Source organism: Microcaecilia unicolor, chromosome 3, assembly GCF_901765095.1.
Source record: "Microcaecilia unicolor chromosome 3, aMicUni1.1, whole genome shotgun sequence".
Classification (NCBI taxonomy): Eukaryota; Metazoa; Chordata; class Amphibia; order Gymnophiona; family Siphonopidae; genus Microcaecilia; species Microcaecilia unicolor.
Genome location: NC_044033.1, coordinates 474,306,578 through 474,323,796, shown reverse-complemented (window position 1 = coordinate 474,323,796; position 17,219 = coordinate 474,306,578). Strand labels below are relative to the sequence as shown.

At 40.6% G+C, this 17,219-nt stretch overlaps 1 protein-coding gene across 1 annotated transcript in view; it reads right to left on the bottom strand.

The window, feature by feature from the left end:
- Positions 1-17,219, bottom strand: part of COL19A1 (collagen type XIX alpha 1 chain) — a 946,027-nt gene that overhangs the window by 462,158 nt on the left and 466,650 nt on the right. Inside the window, exons 16-17 of the mRNA XM_030199003.1 lie at positions 15,596-15,625; positions 4,478-4,522 (exon numbers count right to left, since the gene is read on the bottom strand). Of these exons, the coding sequence (XP_030054863.1) occupies positions 4,478-4,522; positions 15,596-15,625 (75 nt within the window). The remainder of the gene's footprint in view (positions 1-4,477; positions 4,523-15,595; positions 15,626-17,219) is intronic.

The window sequence follows — 17,219 nt, the reverse complement described above, 5'->3', positions numbered from 1 at the left end:
AAGCCACTTTGGTTGTATCCACAGAAAGGTAGTATATCAAATTCATGACCCAAATGGCAGATGAAATTTAATGTGGACAAATGCAAAGGGATGCACATTGGGAAGAACAATCCAAATCATTGTTAACTGGTACTAGGATCTACTTTAAGGATCAGCACCCAAGAAAAAGATCTAGGTGTCATTATAGATAATACGCTGAAATCTTCTGCCCAGTGTGCGGCGGCAGACAGAAAAGCAAACAGGATGATAGGAATTTTTAGGAAAGCAATGGTAAATAAGACTGAGAATACTATTATGCCTCTGATCGCTCCATGGTGCGACCTCACGTAGAGTATTGCATTCAGTTCTGATCGCCGTATTTAAAAAATGATATAGCAGAATTAGAAAAAGGTTCAAAGAACAGCGACCAAAATGATAAAGGGGATGGAACTCCTCTCATATGAGGAAAGGCTGAAGAGGTTAGGCTCTTCAGCTTGGAAAAGAAATGGGTGAGGGGACATATGATTGAGGTCTACAAATCCTGAGTGGTGTAGAACAAGTAGAAGTGAATCAATTTTTTACTGTTTCTAAAAGTACAAAGACTAAGGGACATTCAATGAAGTTACATGCAAATACTTTTAAAAGAAATAGCAGGAAATATATTTTCACTCAATGAATAGTTAAGCTCTGAAACTCTTCGCCAGAAGATGTAGTAACAGCAGTTAGCGTATTTAGGTTTAAAATAGTTTTGGACAAGTTCCTGCAGGAAATGTCCATAGTCTGCTATTAAGACAGACAAGGGGAAACCACTGGTTGTCTTGGGAGTGGTAGCATGAAATGTTGCTACAGTTTGGATTTCTGTCAGATACTTGCGATCTGGATTAGCCACTGTTGGAAATAGGATACTGAGCTAGATGGACCCAGTATGGCTATTCTTATGTACTTATAAGTTTTCAAACTTTTCCATCAACAGAAAATCATAAATTAAGACATAATAACAAACACATTTCTATAATCAGCCATCTAGCCCACATCTAGCACTTTTGACTTGACCTTAGAATTAAGAGTTAATACAGTTAATGAGTATATCTGCAGCATGCTTTTGTGAACTGAAAACTGGCTTATAAGTGTAAAAAGAAAGGGGTGTGCACAGAACAGTAAGACAGTTGTTGGAAATGTTGATGTTTTCTGTTTCTAAATCCATTTTCCACAAATAACAGTTTATTTGATTGCCAATGACTCCTGGAGTTTCAGTAATTCAGAATATGTTTCAGCTCCAATCTTTGTCAATCAGGACTGAGGAATGTCCGAGTTAAGGCACAGGAACCTTCAATCAGAGTTGTCTATCTATTCTGTTTTAAAGCCACCTCACCATCTCTCTACAAGTTCCCATGTCACAGAGAAAGAAACTCCCCAGCCTAAAAACAAGGATTGCTGCTCCCCAGAGAATGCAGTGCAAGCACAGTGGTAAGTCAAGCAGCAGGCTAAACCTAATGAAGAGCTCACAGCTTTTATGTTTTTTTTTACTTTTATGTACTTATAAACTTCTTCCCCAGCCTTCCACAAAATCTTCCCAAAGCAGCAATACAACAGATCTACATACATCCACAGATCAGACTAAGATGCAATATTGTGATCATAATTAATATTCTATACTGCATGTTTGAAATAGACTGTTTTCATGCACATTTACACATATTCATTCCAGTTAGATAAAGAAAACAAGGCATTATTGGCACAAATCTAGCAAACACATTTGGGGCGTCTAAGCTGTCATTTATCCTTTGCTTGCTTAGATGAGTTCATCATCCACCAGCTTAATTTAGAATTATGAGGCAATTTTCAAATTGTCTGCATGGCGACAATGTCTTGCAAATATCTTTTCAAAAGGGGGGCTTTGAACCAGTTTTCACAGATGAAATATTTTTGGTTTGAAACTAGCTATGGGCACAAAGTTTCTATGGACATTTGCACTTCCTCCATGTGTAGGTACATTTTTAGCATAATGTTGAAAATGTAATCTGAAGCAATGATATTCACTTGCATGAATATGCATGGGAGAGTAGCACACGACGGAAGTAGCATACAGTGGTGGAAATAAGTATTTGATCCCTTGCTGATTTTGTAAGTTTGCCCACTGACAAAGACATGAGCAGCCCATAATTGAAGGGTAGGTTATTGGTAACAGTGAGAGATAGCACATCACAAATTAAATCCGGAAAATCACATTGTGGAAAGTATATGAATTTATTTGCATTCTGCAGAGGGAAATAAGTATTTAATCCCTCTGGCAAACAAGACCTAATACTTGGTGGCAAAACCCTTGTTGGCAAGCACAGCGGTCAGACGTCTTCTGTAGTTGATGATGAGGTTTGCACACATGTCAGGAGGAATTTTGGTCCACTCCTCTTTGCAGATCATCTCTAAATCATTAAGAGTTCTGGGCTGTCGCTTGGCAACTCGCAGCTTCAGCTAACTCCATAAGTTTTCAATGGGATTAAGGTCTGGTGACTGGCTAGGCCACTCCATGACCCTAATGTGCTTCTTCCTGAGCCACTCCTTTGTTGCCTTGGCTGTATGTTTTGGGTCATTGTCGTGCTGGAAGACCCAGCCACGACCCATTTTTAAGGCCCTGGCGGAGGGAAGGAGGTTGTCACTCAGAATTGTACGGTACATGGGCCCCATCCATTCTCCCATTGATGCGGTGAAGTAGTCCTGTGCCCTTAGCAGAGAAACACCCCCAAAACATAACATTTCCACCTCCATGCTTGACAGTGGGGACGGTGTTCTTTGGGTCATAGGCAGCATTTCTCTTCCTCCAAACACGGCGAGTTGAGTTCATGCCAAAGAGCTCAATTTTTGTCTCATCTGACCACAGCACCTTCTCCCAATCACTCTCGGCATCATCCAGGTGTTCACTGGCAAACTTCAGACAGGCCGTCACATGTGCCTTCCGGAGCAGGGGGACCTTGCGGGCACTGCAGGATTGCAATCCGTTATGTCGTAATGTGTTACCAATGGTTTTCGTGGTGACAGTGGTCCCAGCTGCCTTGAGATCATTGACAAGTTCCCCCTTGTAGTTGTAGGCTGATTTCTAACCTTCCTCATGATCAAGGATACCCCACGAGGTGAGATTTTGCGTGGAGCCCCAGATCTTTGTCGATTGACAGTCATTTTGTACTTCTTCCATTTTCTTACTATGGCACCAACAGTTGTCTCCTTCTCGCCCAGCGTCTTACTGATGGTTTTGTAGCCCATTCCAGCCTTGTGCAGGTGTATGATCTTGTCCCTGACATCCTTAGACAGCTCCTTGCTCTTGGCCATTTTGTAGAGGTTAGAGTCTGACTGATTCACTGAGTCTGTGGACAGGTGTCTTTCATACAGGTGACCATTGCCGACAGCTGTCTGTCATGCAGGTAACGAGTTGATTTGGAGCATCTACCTGGTCTGTAGGGGCCAGATCTCTTACTGGTTGGTGGGGGATCAAATACTTATTTCCCTCTGCAGAATGCAAATAAATTCATATACTTTCCACAATGTGATTTTCCGGATTTAATTTGTGATGTGCTATCTCTCACTGTTACCAATAACCTACCCTTCAATTATGGGCTGCTCATGTCTTTGTCAGTGGGCAAACTTACAAAATCAGCAAGGGATCAAATACTTATTTCCACCACTGTATATGCTAATCTATTTTATGCACACTTAAGAGGGATATGCTGAGAGCCCAATCCATTGGCAGCCCACAAGAACTGGAAATAAATGCCACTGATCTAGTAAGTTATTTAACTTCCCTCCCCCAGGGATGTAAAGGGAAGTCCTACTTTGGGGGGGGGGGGGGGGGGGGGGAGGCACAGGGGTAGAGTGGAGGCGCCATACATTTCCTCTCGGCTTTCTTTTCCCCTGCCCCCTCCCCATTGCTGGCAGGAATGCCCAAGCCCTGTCAACCAAAGATATTCACTGGCCGAGCCCTTGCCCGTGCTGCCTCAGCAATGAGGAAGCCGGCAGGGTGCTTCAGAACTGAGCATGTGAGGAAGTGTCAGCATCCATGGCTGAAGTACCCCAGGGAGCTCATCCAGGGAATTTCTTCGTCTGGAGGGGCTTAGCATCCCCATCAGCCATTCATCCAGTGCTGCAAGTTTGGAGGGGATCTGAGCCTAAATTTGGGGTGGGGGGCAGGGGTTTGAAATTTTTCTTCATATAAAATATTATATATAGAAATACATTGACTTTATCATCATATTTGCTTATAAGAAAAGCATTACCAGCTGGCTGTATATACCTACATGTGCTCTCTAGGATTCAAATGTGGATCATTATTCAAATTATGAAGTCATTGTAAAATAAACCCAGCCCTTTCATTTCAAAGGTCTGATCATCAGGTCTATCCCTCATGCTCAACTGCAGGGCTCTCACTCTTTCTATTTTTATTAGAATTTGGAAAGTACTTGGTGAGGTCAACTAGCATGCTCGTCAGCTGCTCACATTGTTTACTCACCCTCTGTCCCTCTTGTCCAGGTGGACCTGCTGGACCTGGAGGACCCTATATCATAAATAAAATAAATATCAGCAAACATAACTCTCAAGTTTATCATCTGCATTTTGTCTGCCCCATAATTTGTCATGCCTGTAATCAAATCTATAGTACATGTCACACAGTAGTAATTACATATCCCATAGCAAATTGTCTTGGTCCAATGTTTTCTTTATGTGCTGATTTACTTATATTCACTATCATGATACTAAATCACCATTAAACACTGGCAAAGTAGTGACCATATAAAGGCAAATACAAGTACACATCATTTTAAAAACATAGTTCCTGATTTCATGGTAGAATGTGTAAATGACAGCTATTTTACAGTCACAGGTATAAATAAAGCCCCTCTTATGAAGACAATTTAGGGCCAATTTTCAAATACTTGCATTGGGACAAACTATCCTCCCTGTTTACTAAGCCACGCTAGTGGCTGTGGTACGCTAATGCTGCCACAGCCTATTCACTTTGAATGGGGTGTGTCAACATTGCAGTGTACAATAATTAACAAATTTGGGTTTATAATTATCACTATTCTTCCTTGTGACATTTACCAAATACTTTACAAAGAATAGATATTTCACATTTTATTATAAATTTATACAAATTACTTTTCCACAACCTTATACAATAAGTCTCTTTATCCGACCATATCCCTGTATTAAAATTTCTATTTGCTTTCAAATAAAGGGTCCTTATTTTTATAATGCTTCCTTTGTTGTTCAAACTAATACCTATGCACTCTATGATGTCATCATACTTAGTCCATAAAACTATGGCACTTAAATGTCCATTGCTATTATTGTCCATACATCCTCTCACATAGGTAAGGATTTTCAATTATATTCCATAATGCGTCTTCTCAACCGCTATACACAGCTCATGATGCGTCTTCCAAACAGCTACAAAACACTCTGCTTTCAATAGTCCTTATAATTGAAACTCTTCAAGATGTTTCCTTTGTTGTTCAAACTAATACCTATGCACTCTATGATGTCACCATACTTAGTCCAAGTCTTAGGAATGCCCAAGTCCCACATTCACCATGCCTCTGATACACCCCCTTGAAATTTGGACGACCTTGTGACAGACTTCAGTTGGAGATGTCCAAAATCAGGTTTCGAGCTAACACCTTCCATGCGTTAATTTGGAGCACATTTTGGCAAAGGCGAGAAATTCATAGGCAAAGCTTAGGCAGGGCTCTAAATTATGCATGTAACTTATAGAATAGTTTCAACTTTATTAAGAAAATTTACTATCCCACCCATCAACCATGTGTCTGGGCAGCTTACAATCTAAAAAGGAAAAAGTGAGGACAGTGAGACCAATAGGACATGCTACATGAGAAAAGTGGAAGCAGAAGAGGATAAGGGGCCAGTGTACAATCCATACAGAGCAGTGAACCATAGGGGTCCACAAGAAGGACGAGGTCAGCTTTGAAATGGGACAGACAGGGGAGAAGTTTAAAAGCAAGTGGTAATTGGTTCCAAAGGTGAGGGGCATGAAATGAGAAACTGGAATGTCGAATAGCAGAAGCAGAGATCTCATGAAAAAAGGAGACAAACAAGGAGGTCTTGCTGTGAAATCCATAAAGTCTGGAAGGGCAGTAAGGGATTAAATGGCAGGAAAGAAAAAAGGGTTCATTAGTGGAATGCATTTTGTATACCAGAATGAGAAGTTTGAAAGTGTTGCAATGTGTGAGCAGTAACCAGTGAGCATCTCTTAAAAGGGGGGTGACATGGTCATATTTTTTGTGTCCCATAAATAACTTAATGGCTATATTTTGGATGAGTTGTAATTGTTTAAGTTCTTTTTATCTGATTCCTACACAAAGAGCATTACAGTAATCAAGCTAGTAAATGATTAGAGAATGTACTAAAATATTTAGTGGAGGGTGAAGGAAAGAACCTATGGAATGAGTCATTTTGAGTTGATGGAAACAACATTACACAACCAAGGATACCTGGGGGGGGGGGGGGGGGGGCAAAAGAAAGGGAGGTGTCAATAAGTACACCTAAGATCTTAATACTATCCACCAACGGAATGGGGGCAGTATTTAAAGGGAAATGGGACTTGATATACCACCTTTGAACTCAATTCCCCAGGATCAAAGTCCACTGCACTAACCACTAGGCTACTCCTCTACTAGGCTAACATTTTGTCAGTATGGGCAGTAAATAGCATTGCTTATGATTTAGTAGGATTGAGACAAAGCGTGTTCTCCTCAGGCCAAGATACCACTTTGGAGAGTTTCTGATTGATACAGCCTGTCTGTACAGAGTCTGTTGGATCAACAATGCTGAGAACCTGTAAATCATCTTCATAGACAAACGGGACAAAGTCCAAAGATTGAAGGAGTGTGAGCAGTGGTAATAGAAAATAGGGTAGGGGAGAGAATCAATCCTTGAGGGACACCAGAACCCAAAGCGAAAGTCCTAGAAGAGGAATCAAGCAAATGAACAGTATATGAATGATTGGTGAGATAAGAAGAAAACCATATGAGGACTGTATCCCTTAACCTTATTTTATAAAGTCTATATAACAAGAGAATGATTGACCATATCAATGCTGCAGTGAGATCAATAGAAAGAAGAATAATTGATTTAGCCTGACTGAGGTGGTGGCAAATACAAGTAGTAAGACCTAAAATAATTGTCTCAGTATTGTGATTTGGCTGAAAGCCAGTTTGATTGGATATAAGTGTGAAATTTCTTAATGAAATGAAGTAATTGCTGATGAACTAATGATTCAATCAATTTTGCAGTGAATTGAAGATTTGCTATAGGGCGATAGTTATTGCAATCATTTACAAGCTTTAGAGAAGTCTTTAGAGAAGTCTTTAAGTTTAAGCTTGATAATTGCAGTTTCCAGGCTTGTAGTACCTGGCCATCAGAAAGACTGACAGTGACCATAGAGAAAGGAAAACATCAGAGAATTTTTTAATGAAACCTGAGGGAATAGGGTCTTGAGGGGCGGTGGTAAGTTTCAGAGACTTGAGTGCCAGAGTGAGACTACATTGTGATGGAAGTGGTAGGTGCATCAACTGGTGGTCCACTGGAAGAAAGCTGCTGATGAGCAGTCAGTAATTTATCTTCAAAATGGGAAGCCAGAGATTATGCAGAAGGCATAGAGTCAGGAGATGTCTTAGCACTATGAGGGACAGTAAGAGATCTCAATATCTGATAGCGAATAGCTGTATTAGGTTCTTTAGAAATTTTCTTAGAATAATAGGTCTGTTTAGTGGTCTAGAGGGCATTCTTATATGATGCAGCCAATTCACAATACATAGTAAGAGCAAAATGTGTTCATAGATGCCTCCAACATCATTCCAATTGCCTAAATTGACATTGAAGGTAATATAACTACAGTGTAAACCAGGGTTCCTGACCACCATAACAATGGTCGGTGGGGTGAGAATCTATGGGAGCAAGGACATCCAGAGCAATATAGAGCAAGCTATTTCAGGTATTAAGCTTGTCATCTAGTGGTAGTCTGGAAAATGTAGTTAGATCTATACCTGAGGCAGCCAGGACAGAGGTAGAGGTGATCTTACTGAAATCTCTGGAGACAAGGTCCATTGGCGGCATAGAGGCCAAAGAGAGGGGGCAGTAAGAGAAAAGGTAACCAAGAAGTGGTCAACTCCATGCAAGGGAGAATGTCTGAACATTGGAAAGAGGGCATAACAGATCTGTACTAGAGAGCACCATGCCCAACATACTATAAGTTACATATGTATCTGCTGCACTGAGGCGCTATGGCTGGTGCAAGTGCTCACACCTAAATATTAAGCATGTGTTTACCTGATTAGGCTAGTATTCCATTAAGGACAGTAGGCTCCTACATTTCTTTATAGAATAGGCTCAACAAGGCACCCTAATTTTAGCCACTTTGTTATTTAATTGCCCTCTTGGTTTGTGACAGCACTCAACCAGGTGATACCTGAAAGCCAAGATGGCCTCATGATGATCTGCCTTGACATGGACAATGGGCTGTCTAGCAAGTAGGATAGGGGAGTGCTTAAATTATTTGCTAGCTTGGATTTCATCGTGCATTTGTTAAGGTTAACAAGGCCTCAGAACTTGTTATCCAAAATATGTGTGTGTAATTTTGTTGCTGGCCCGTCTTCTTGTATTCAGTTCTGTGAAGGAGCATAAGTATGAGAGGAGAGCTAGACAGTCTGACTGCCCATGCTACTGCAGAGCAAAAGAATAGGTACCCTTTAACTAAGCTGCGTAGGTGCCTATATGCATCCTACGCAGAACAATATTGAACTACTGCCCAGCTACAGCATGGCCCAGGTGGTAAATTCATTTTTTAGAGGCGTCCACTAAACGCGCTGGAAAATTTCCAGTAATCGGCATTGTACGCGTGTAGACCATTACTGCCTGGTTAACGCATGAGACTTTACCACTAGGTCAATGGGTGACGGTAAGGTCTCAGGTCCAAAATGGATCTGCGTCAATTTTTTATTTTTCCACACGTCCATTTTTGGCCCCATAAAAGGGCCTTTTTTGCAGGTGTGCTGAAAAATGGACCTGCATGTGTCAGCACAGGACACTTTTAGGCGCACCTTAGTAAAAGGATCCTCTAGTGTTTAAGTTAATTTATATATTATTTTTATTGACATTCATACACTTGCTTTGTATGGTTTATCCAATACCTTTTGTAAGTACTGCCTTGGTACTATGTTTCTAAAATTCAGATTGACATCCTGTCATTTTTTGTGTTAAAGATTAATATTCTGTTAGTTTTGGTATGTCCAAAATATATTTATAACATCAGTTTGATTTGATATTACTATTATTTGTGTTTGTTTTAGGGAGACTGTTTCCAATCTTGTGTTCAATTAGATTTTCTTTTCAAGAATCTGATGGTCGACAAAACATTTTTTAAAACTTCTTTGGAAACAAAAGAAAGCAACACTGAGCTTTCAGGATTGAGATAAATGCAGGGCTGCCGAGAGACTGGGCTGGGCCCGGGGCAAGGCCGCCCCTGGGGCCACGCCTCTGAGGTCACTGTTGCCGCCCCCCAGGCTGCTGCGCCACAGTCCCCACCCACCCCCTCCGTCCACCACCAGGCTGGGCCCCCTGCATTGAAATCATCACAGCGCCTCACCTGTCACCTTGCTCCGTGACTAAAAGCGCAGCAGCAGATCGGATTCGTCTTCCTTTGGGCCTTCCCTCCCTGTGTCCCACCCTCACGGAAGTTACATCAGACGAGGGCAGGACACAGGGAGGGAAGGCCCGAAGGGAGGCAAATCCGATCTGCCACTGCTGCGCTTTCAGTCACGGAGGTGACAGGTGAGGCGCTGTGATGATACCAATGCAGGGGGGGGGGGGGGGGCAGTCGACAGAGCCGAGGGCAGGTGAGCTAGGGAACTGCGGCGCCAGTCCCCCCTTGCAGGCCCGGCCCCGGGGAATTTTGTCCCCCCTGCCCCCCCTCTTGGCGGCCCTGGATAATTGCAGCTTTTGTGAATGAGAAAATGAATATTTATCAAGCTCTGGGCAATACATCCTGACTGTTTTTTTTTTTCAACTTTCCATGATTACATCCATAAGGACTGTTGACTCCTGAGGCAGGCATTTGTACACTGAAACACGGCTCGTGTCGGGTCATTTTCAGAATAAAAGGACTACATTTATCTCAATCCTGAAGGCCCAGTGTTGCTTTCTTTTGTTTCTGTTTATGCTTGTATGCTGTTTTACCCTCTTTTGTTACTCTTAAAACTTCTTTGGACATGTATTTGTAGACCCCTGATGAAGCCTATTGCCAAAACTTGGCCAGGTCGGGTCCTTCTTCAGTAAAATTTTGTATGTGAACCATTGGTTGTTCCTCCTTTCCTGGATCACCTATGCTGTCTTTGGGACTCCTGCCCATGTTACTGCAACAACACATTTTTCAAACCAGGGATTTGGATTTAGCTTATGCCTTTTCAGCTGTAGTTCAAGGTGAGTTACATTCAAATACACTAGGCATTTCTCTGTCCACTGGAGGGTTTACAGTCTCCGTTTATACCTGAGGCAATGCCCAAGACCACAAAGAGCGTTAGTAGGATTTGAACCCTGGCTTTCTTGGTTCTCAGCCTGCTGTTTTAACTATTAAGCTACTTTTTTCACTCACTTACAGTGATTTAAAAATACCTACTTAAAATATAGCAGACCCAGTGTAACAAGCTAACCCATGTTGGAGACACTGTTTTTATCAGTTTAGTGAAGCTTGAGATTTCACATCAGTTGGTATTCATCCACCCCTGAGGCAGCCCTTTGGTGAAACATGGCCACTTCGAGCAACCTGGGAGTTAAAAGTGGCAAATAAAGACTATGGGGCCAATATTCAAACCATAGAAGGTAGCTAGCCTGCCTCCCATGCTCAGCACTGAGCCCAGATATTCAATGCCAGGCTGTTTCCAATGACTGGCATTGAATATCCAGTTTAATTTTGGCCAGTTCCAACTTATTCAGTGCTGGCCGGTTACATTTGAACTAGCCAAAGATAATCCAGGTATTGACAAGGTCATATTTGGCTGCCAAACTTGCCCGGCAACGCATTGAAAATAAGCAAATAGTCAGTTATATCGAGCAACATAACCGGCTATCTGCTAGGCATTAATTGGCAGCATTCAGCGGGAGACAGCCGGCTATCTCTTGCTGAATATCGGTAGATAGCCAGCTAAGTACCATTTATCTGGCCAGGTGCCATTCCTGCTGAATAATGGTTTTGAATATTGGCCGGTATGTTTCTCATATGGTCTGCTTTTTTTCTGTTCTCCATATTGGATTCTGTGGACTGTTTGCTTTGTTGTTTTTTCATCTCTTTCTTGGTTCTCAATCCACTGTTTTAACAATTAAGCTACTCCTTTACTCACCTGCAGTGATTAAAAAAAAACCTCTACTTAAAATGTAGCAGACCCGTTTGCCTGAGCCTTTACTTACTACCCAAACTTTTATGTCCAAATGTGTTTTTTTCCCCAATAGACTGTAGATTAAAGCTGTTCATTATAAAGCTCTGCAAGTGAACTGACCAGCAGATTTTTATACTTTGTCTTTGTCCAATCCTTACATTTGCCTTGGGTGGGCCAGTGTTGCTCAAAGTACTAAGTCAAAGTACATTGTATATTTAGTACTTAAGTAAAAGTATAAGTACAGTGAAAAGCACATTAAAAAATTTACTTAAGTAAAAGTAAAAATGTCATTGCCTAATATAATACTTTTGAGTAAAAAGTAAAAGTACCTCAACTACAATGAATGTGACTTCATTGCTCTATAATTCAATCCACTTTGATTTTAGTTAAACTAAGGGCCATGTTTACTAAGCCATGCTAACTTTTTAGCATGTGCTAAAAATTACTGCGCACTAATGATAAAGATACCCATTATATTCCTATGGGTGTCCCTACCCTTAGTGCGTGCTAATTTTTAGCACGCGATAAATGTTTGTCTGCCTACAGCGTGGCTTAGTAAACAGGGCCCTAAATTTTTGAAAATGACTGTCAATCATGCAACTGCGCCTGTGTGTCATTAATCCAGCACAACTAAAAAGGTATTCAACAACTGCACTAGCAGAAAGTGGATTATTCAGTCTGATAAAAAGTTCCTTGAAATTAGACCATGTTGCAGTATTACTGATGTCTTCTCACTGGGTCTGCAGGCTTTGATCAAGAGAATCTCTGAAACACTTAACTTCCGTATAGCATAGAGTACTTTATCATCATTTTTGTCATCATCATCTGCATTAGAAGTAATGCTAATTCATCACTTGCATCTTCATCTTTATCTTTGTTATCATCGTCATGCTATCCATTTACAAAGAAGGTTTTCAAAAGTTGGAATGATTTTCTGTTATTCTAACAATTTTTTGCCTGATGGCAAACACTCTCCCCCCCCCCCCCCCCCCCATTTACAAAGCTGCACTAGAGGCTGCCGATGCGTTAATGCCAACACAGCCCATTCAAAGTGAATGGGCTGTGTCGGCATTGCTGTGCGGCTTTGTAAAAGGGGGCGGAGGGTTGTTTGAATATCTTTGAGAACTGATGTAAGAACTCTTCAGACTTACGGCCAGACAAGAAAACGTCCTGTATAAAGACTCTAATAATCAAGTGGCCAATCACTCCAATGTAAAATTTTCTATGGGATGACCAGCAGTCTGTTATGATAGAGACATGTCTGTTCATCAAGAATTGCAACCAGCTTCCCACTTCAAAGTGATCCAACTCATCACTGTTCTATATAGCTGGAAACCAGTAACCCCTTCAACAAACACAGGCAACTCCCCTGTTCTTATAGGCTACATTCACTGAACAGCAAAATTTAAGATGAGATGATCTACTGTTTGTGTGACGAGATTCACAATAGCAAAATCCTGTTCCCAGTTTTGCTGTTTCAATTGTTTACTGAGGAACCATTATTTCCATCTTGCTTCTGTTTTTTCTTTTTACTTTTAACTGCAAACATTACAGAGTGAAAGTATAAAAAATGGCAAAATGATTACTTCAGTAAAAGTAATGAATGTTATCCTGTACTTCTTTACAAATAAAAGTGACAAAAGATTTACTTAAGTACACACAGTGACTAGTTACATTTATTTAGTTACTATACAACACTGGGGTGGACTAAGTAGAGAAGTTATCAGTGTGGGCTACTGTTAAGACGGGCTATTTTACAACTAACTTGTGCTATTTTAGGACAGGTTCCATTTTTTTGCATTGGGCCCTTTTACTAAGCTGATTAAGCACTAACAAGCGCTTAATCTAGCTTAAAATTGCATACCACAGGATGCGTTCAGGCATCCTGCGGTAACTGCCAAATACGCGTGCACTAACCACATGCTAAAAAAATATTTTAATTTTTTTGTCGGAGGTCAGTGGGTGGAATGTAGGCATCTCTGGGCTAACTAGTTAGTGCATTTACATTACCGCATGCTAACTGGTTAGTAGAGGAATACTGTGCAAGCCCTTACCACCTAAATGCTCATGCGGTGATTTTTTAAAATGGCCACGTGCTAATGGCAACATTAATGTATGCTACACACTGCTATATATATTTGATTACTATTATGGTTATTATAATTGGTCACACTGCTTAAGTGGGAAAGTGTGGGGTACAAATGCACCAAATAAATAAATCTTCAGATCATCAGAGGCGGTACACCGTTATCAATTTTTAACAAAAAAAAAATCGGCCATTTTACAGCTGCAGAAACAATGGCCTTAGTATGCGGGAAAGACCACTTTTTGCTGCTGCTTAGTAAAAGGCCCCTTAGTTACTAATAACCTGAATTAACAGTAAAATAGCTCATCTTAACAGTAGCCTACATTGATAATTTCACCCCTCAATCTTCAAAACACTACTTCTGTTCTATACATATGAAATTAGTATTATAGATTTAATTTTATCAGTTTGAAAATAGAAATATTGTGTAATTTGAGTAAGTGGCTGACAAGAGAGCAAACATTTTTTTAAATCAGGGCTTCAACCGTTTTATTTATTTATTCAAACATTTGTTATACTGCCAAATGATCCAAAGATATCAAGGTGGTTTATAATAAAAAATGTAATTAACTGAGCATAAAAACCAAAATGTGTAAGATAACATTGATGATAGGAAGAGTACATATACCACAATAAATCAAACCTACAACGTAACTGTTAATGAAATGGAAAAAAATGAACACACTGAGGTAGGAGAGAGGGGGAAAAATTTTAAAGCAGTAAAAGATCAATAAAAAGCCTGTAATGCATTTGCTTCCTCAGGCTTTAACAAAATATTTTTTTTATAAAGCAGCATTCAGAGCTTATCACTTACAACCACACATTTCTAAAGAAATCTGTGGGTGGTTCCATGGAAAGTGATGGGATGGAAATTCCCTGAGCACGATCACAGATTTATTTGTACCTTCTTTAATGATGTCTGTGCTGTGTTATAGTTTCTAATTTCTGGGAAGAACAAACTATGCCAATAAATGGGCCTTGGGCTAGATGCTATTTAAAAAGTTATAAACTTGATGCTTTTTAAAAATTGGCATTGGGCCGGCCATGTGTTCTTATTCCAAATCTCCTTATTACTCGTATTTACCAAGATTGGGGGAAGGAGAAAAACAGTAGGACACTATAGAAGCTTATAAAATCATGAATAGGATGATTGGTTAAATAGCGGTGGTAGTTTAACCTTTTAAGCAAGCCTAAAACAAGAAGGGAAGTGGGGATTTGATTTACTGCCTTTCTGTGGTTATAAAGTGGGAGATGCATTGGGAATCAAACTTAGTTCCCCTGATTCTCAGGCCACTGCACTAACAATTAGGCTACTCCTTCACTCCATGAAACTTAACCAGACGCAGACTAAAAATACATTGTAGAAAAAAAATGTGTTATGCAGTGCATAGGCTGTGGAATCTGCTCTCAGAGAACTTGGTCAAGACAACTAGCACAGAAGGGTTTGTTCAAGTTCCTGGAAGAAAACTCCACAACAAATGATTAGCCAAGTAAACTTGGGAAATGCATCCCTTATCCCTGGAAATGAACTAGCAGGCCACTATCAGAGGGCAGGATGATGGGCTGTGTGGACCTGGATCTGACTCAGCTTGGCTTATCCTCTGTTCTTAAACAATCCACTTCAGCTCTTCCAGGGACCCTTTTACAAAGGTGCGCTGAAAAATGGCTTGCGGTAGTGTAGGCACAGGTTTTGGGCGCGCGCCGATCCATTTTTTAGTGTGCCTGTAAAAAAGACCTTTTATTTTGCCCAAAATGAACGTGAGACAAAATCAAAATTGCCGCGCGTCCATTTTGGGTCTGAGACCTTACTGCCAGCCATTGGCCTAGCGGTAAAGAATCCAGGCAATAATGACCTACCCTTGTCAAATGCCACTTGGCACGTGTCCATTACGCACGCCCCAAAATAAAAAATATTTTTCAGATGCACGTATTGGATGCACACCAAAAATGAAATTACCACAAGAGCCACACAGTAGTCGGGTGGTAAGTCCATTTTGGCATGCGTTGGGCACATGTAGATACTTACGCAGCTTAGTATAAGGGCCCCCCAGTGTCTTACAAGTAGTGCATTATTCAGATTCTGTTCACTCACCTTTTCTCCTTGCCTGCCTGCCAGTTGAATCTACAAGAAACAAAAAAGTACAATATGATCAGAAAAAGGCTAACATTATTACAAAGGATGTTGCAGTATCTAAATTGTATATTGACGTTTGCAATTGCTTACATTTTTTTCATAGGCAAAAATTCAAAATACAAAATATATAATGTTAAAATCTGATGGGTTTTTGTGAGAAAGTGGAAGATGCTTCTTTGCACCAAACACAATGATCCTGTATAAACCCATATATCGTTTATTAATTTTTAAAAGATTAGTTGCAGAAGGAACTGCTGAGACTCTGGGACTTGGTGTCTAAATTTCAGATGAAATTTAATATGGTTAAGTACAAAGCAGTGCATATAGGTGTGTATATATGTAGACAGCACTAATTGCTACATGAATAGTGTCAATATCTAGCCAACATCCCCCTAATTTTATAAAAGGTGCTAAAAATTGTGCACGTAAATTTGGACATGTGCCCAATTTGTGCATGCAATTTAATTGAATAACAAGCTAATTAGTGCTATTTGTCTTTTTAACAAATAATTATTGGCACTAATTAAATTTAATTGAAATGTATGCATGTAAATTTTACGCACAAGTCAAAAAAGGGGGTGTGGGAATGGGAGGGTCATGGGCAGATCAGGTACATTCTGTAAGTTATGCATGTAGTTAGAGAAAGAGGTCATCCATGCCTAAATTTACACATGGGTAATTGCACCACATTTTGGTTGGTGCAAATGGCCACGCCTAAAGTTAGGTGTGATTCCCGGGCATAAGTGCTATTCTGTAAACCGTGCCTAATATTAATGGCGTTTTGTAGACTAGCACTTTCTTCTTTGCCGATTTGTTGGTGTCATATATAGAATTTACCCTTGTATGTATATATATATATATATATATATATATATATATATATATATATATATATAGTGATAAAGTCACATCCAGGATAGTTGGGTTAAGGCAGTTTCAATCTGAAATACAAGTCCCAGAAGGCATTGCAGGCAAGGAGCCAGAGGGTGAGATGAAGAACCCGGACTGGACTCCTAGCTGCAATCAGGGAAGACATGGGTGTAAGCTGGCCGGTGGTGTAGTAGGAAACCCTGTGTGCCGGAGCTCATCATTGATCTCATTAGTCTAATGCTTAACTCAGCTGGTTTGGGTGTGAGGAAGCTAATGAAAGGAGAATGATTGGTTGTGGTAGGGGAAGCCAGGGATTGATTAGGCAGGTGGGAAGGAGTCCCAGCAGTGGAGTTCAGTTCAGTTCAGGAGAGAGAAGCAGAAGGAGAGAAGCAGTTGCAGGCTGAGAACCCTTGGGAAGGGAGGTCCCTAAAGTATTTGCAGGCTGAAAACCCTTGGGCAGGGAGGTCCCTAAAGTACTGAAGCAGCCTGAAATTCCTTGGGTGAGAGGAAGTCCCAAAAGTATTGAATTCACTGTGAAGCTGATGCAGGGGAAAACCCTTGGGTAGAAGGAGTCCCTAAAATATTGAACTCTCCTGAAGGTAAAGAGGATAGAAGGTAGAAAATCATGCTTGGTGACTGAACTGTGATGATGAACTGAAAGAACTGTTTGTCTTGGGAATTGAATAACTGTTTATTGTGCACTGGATAAAGA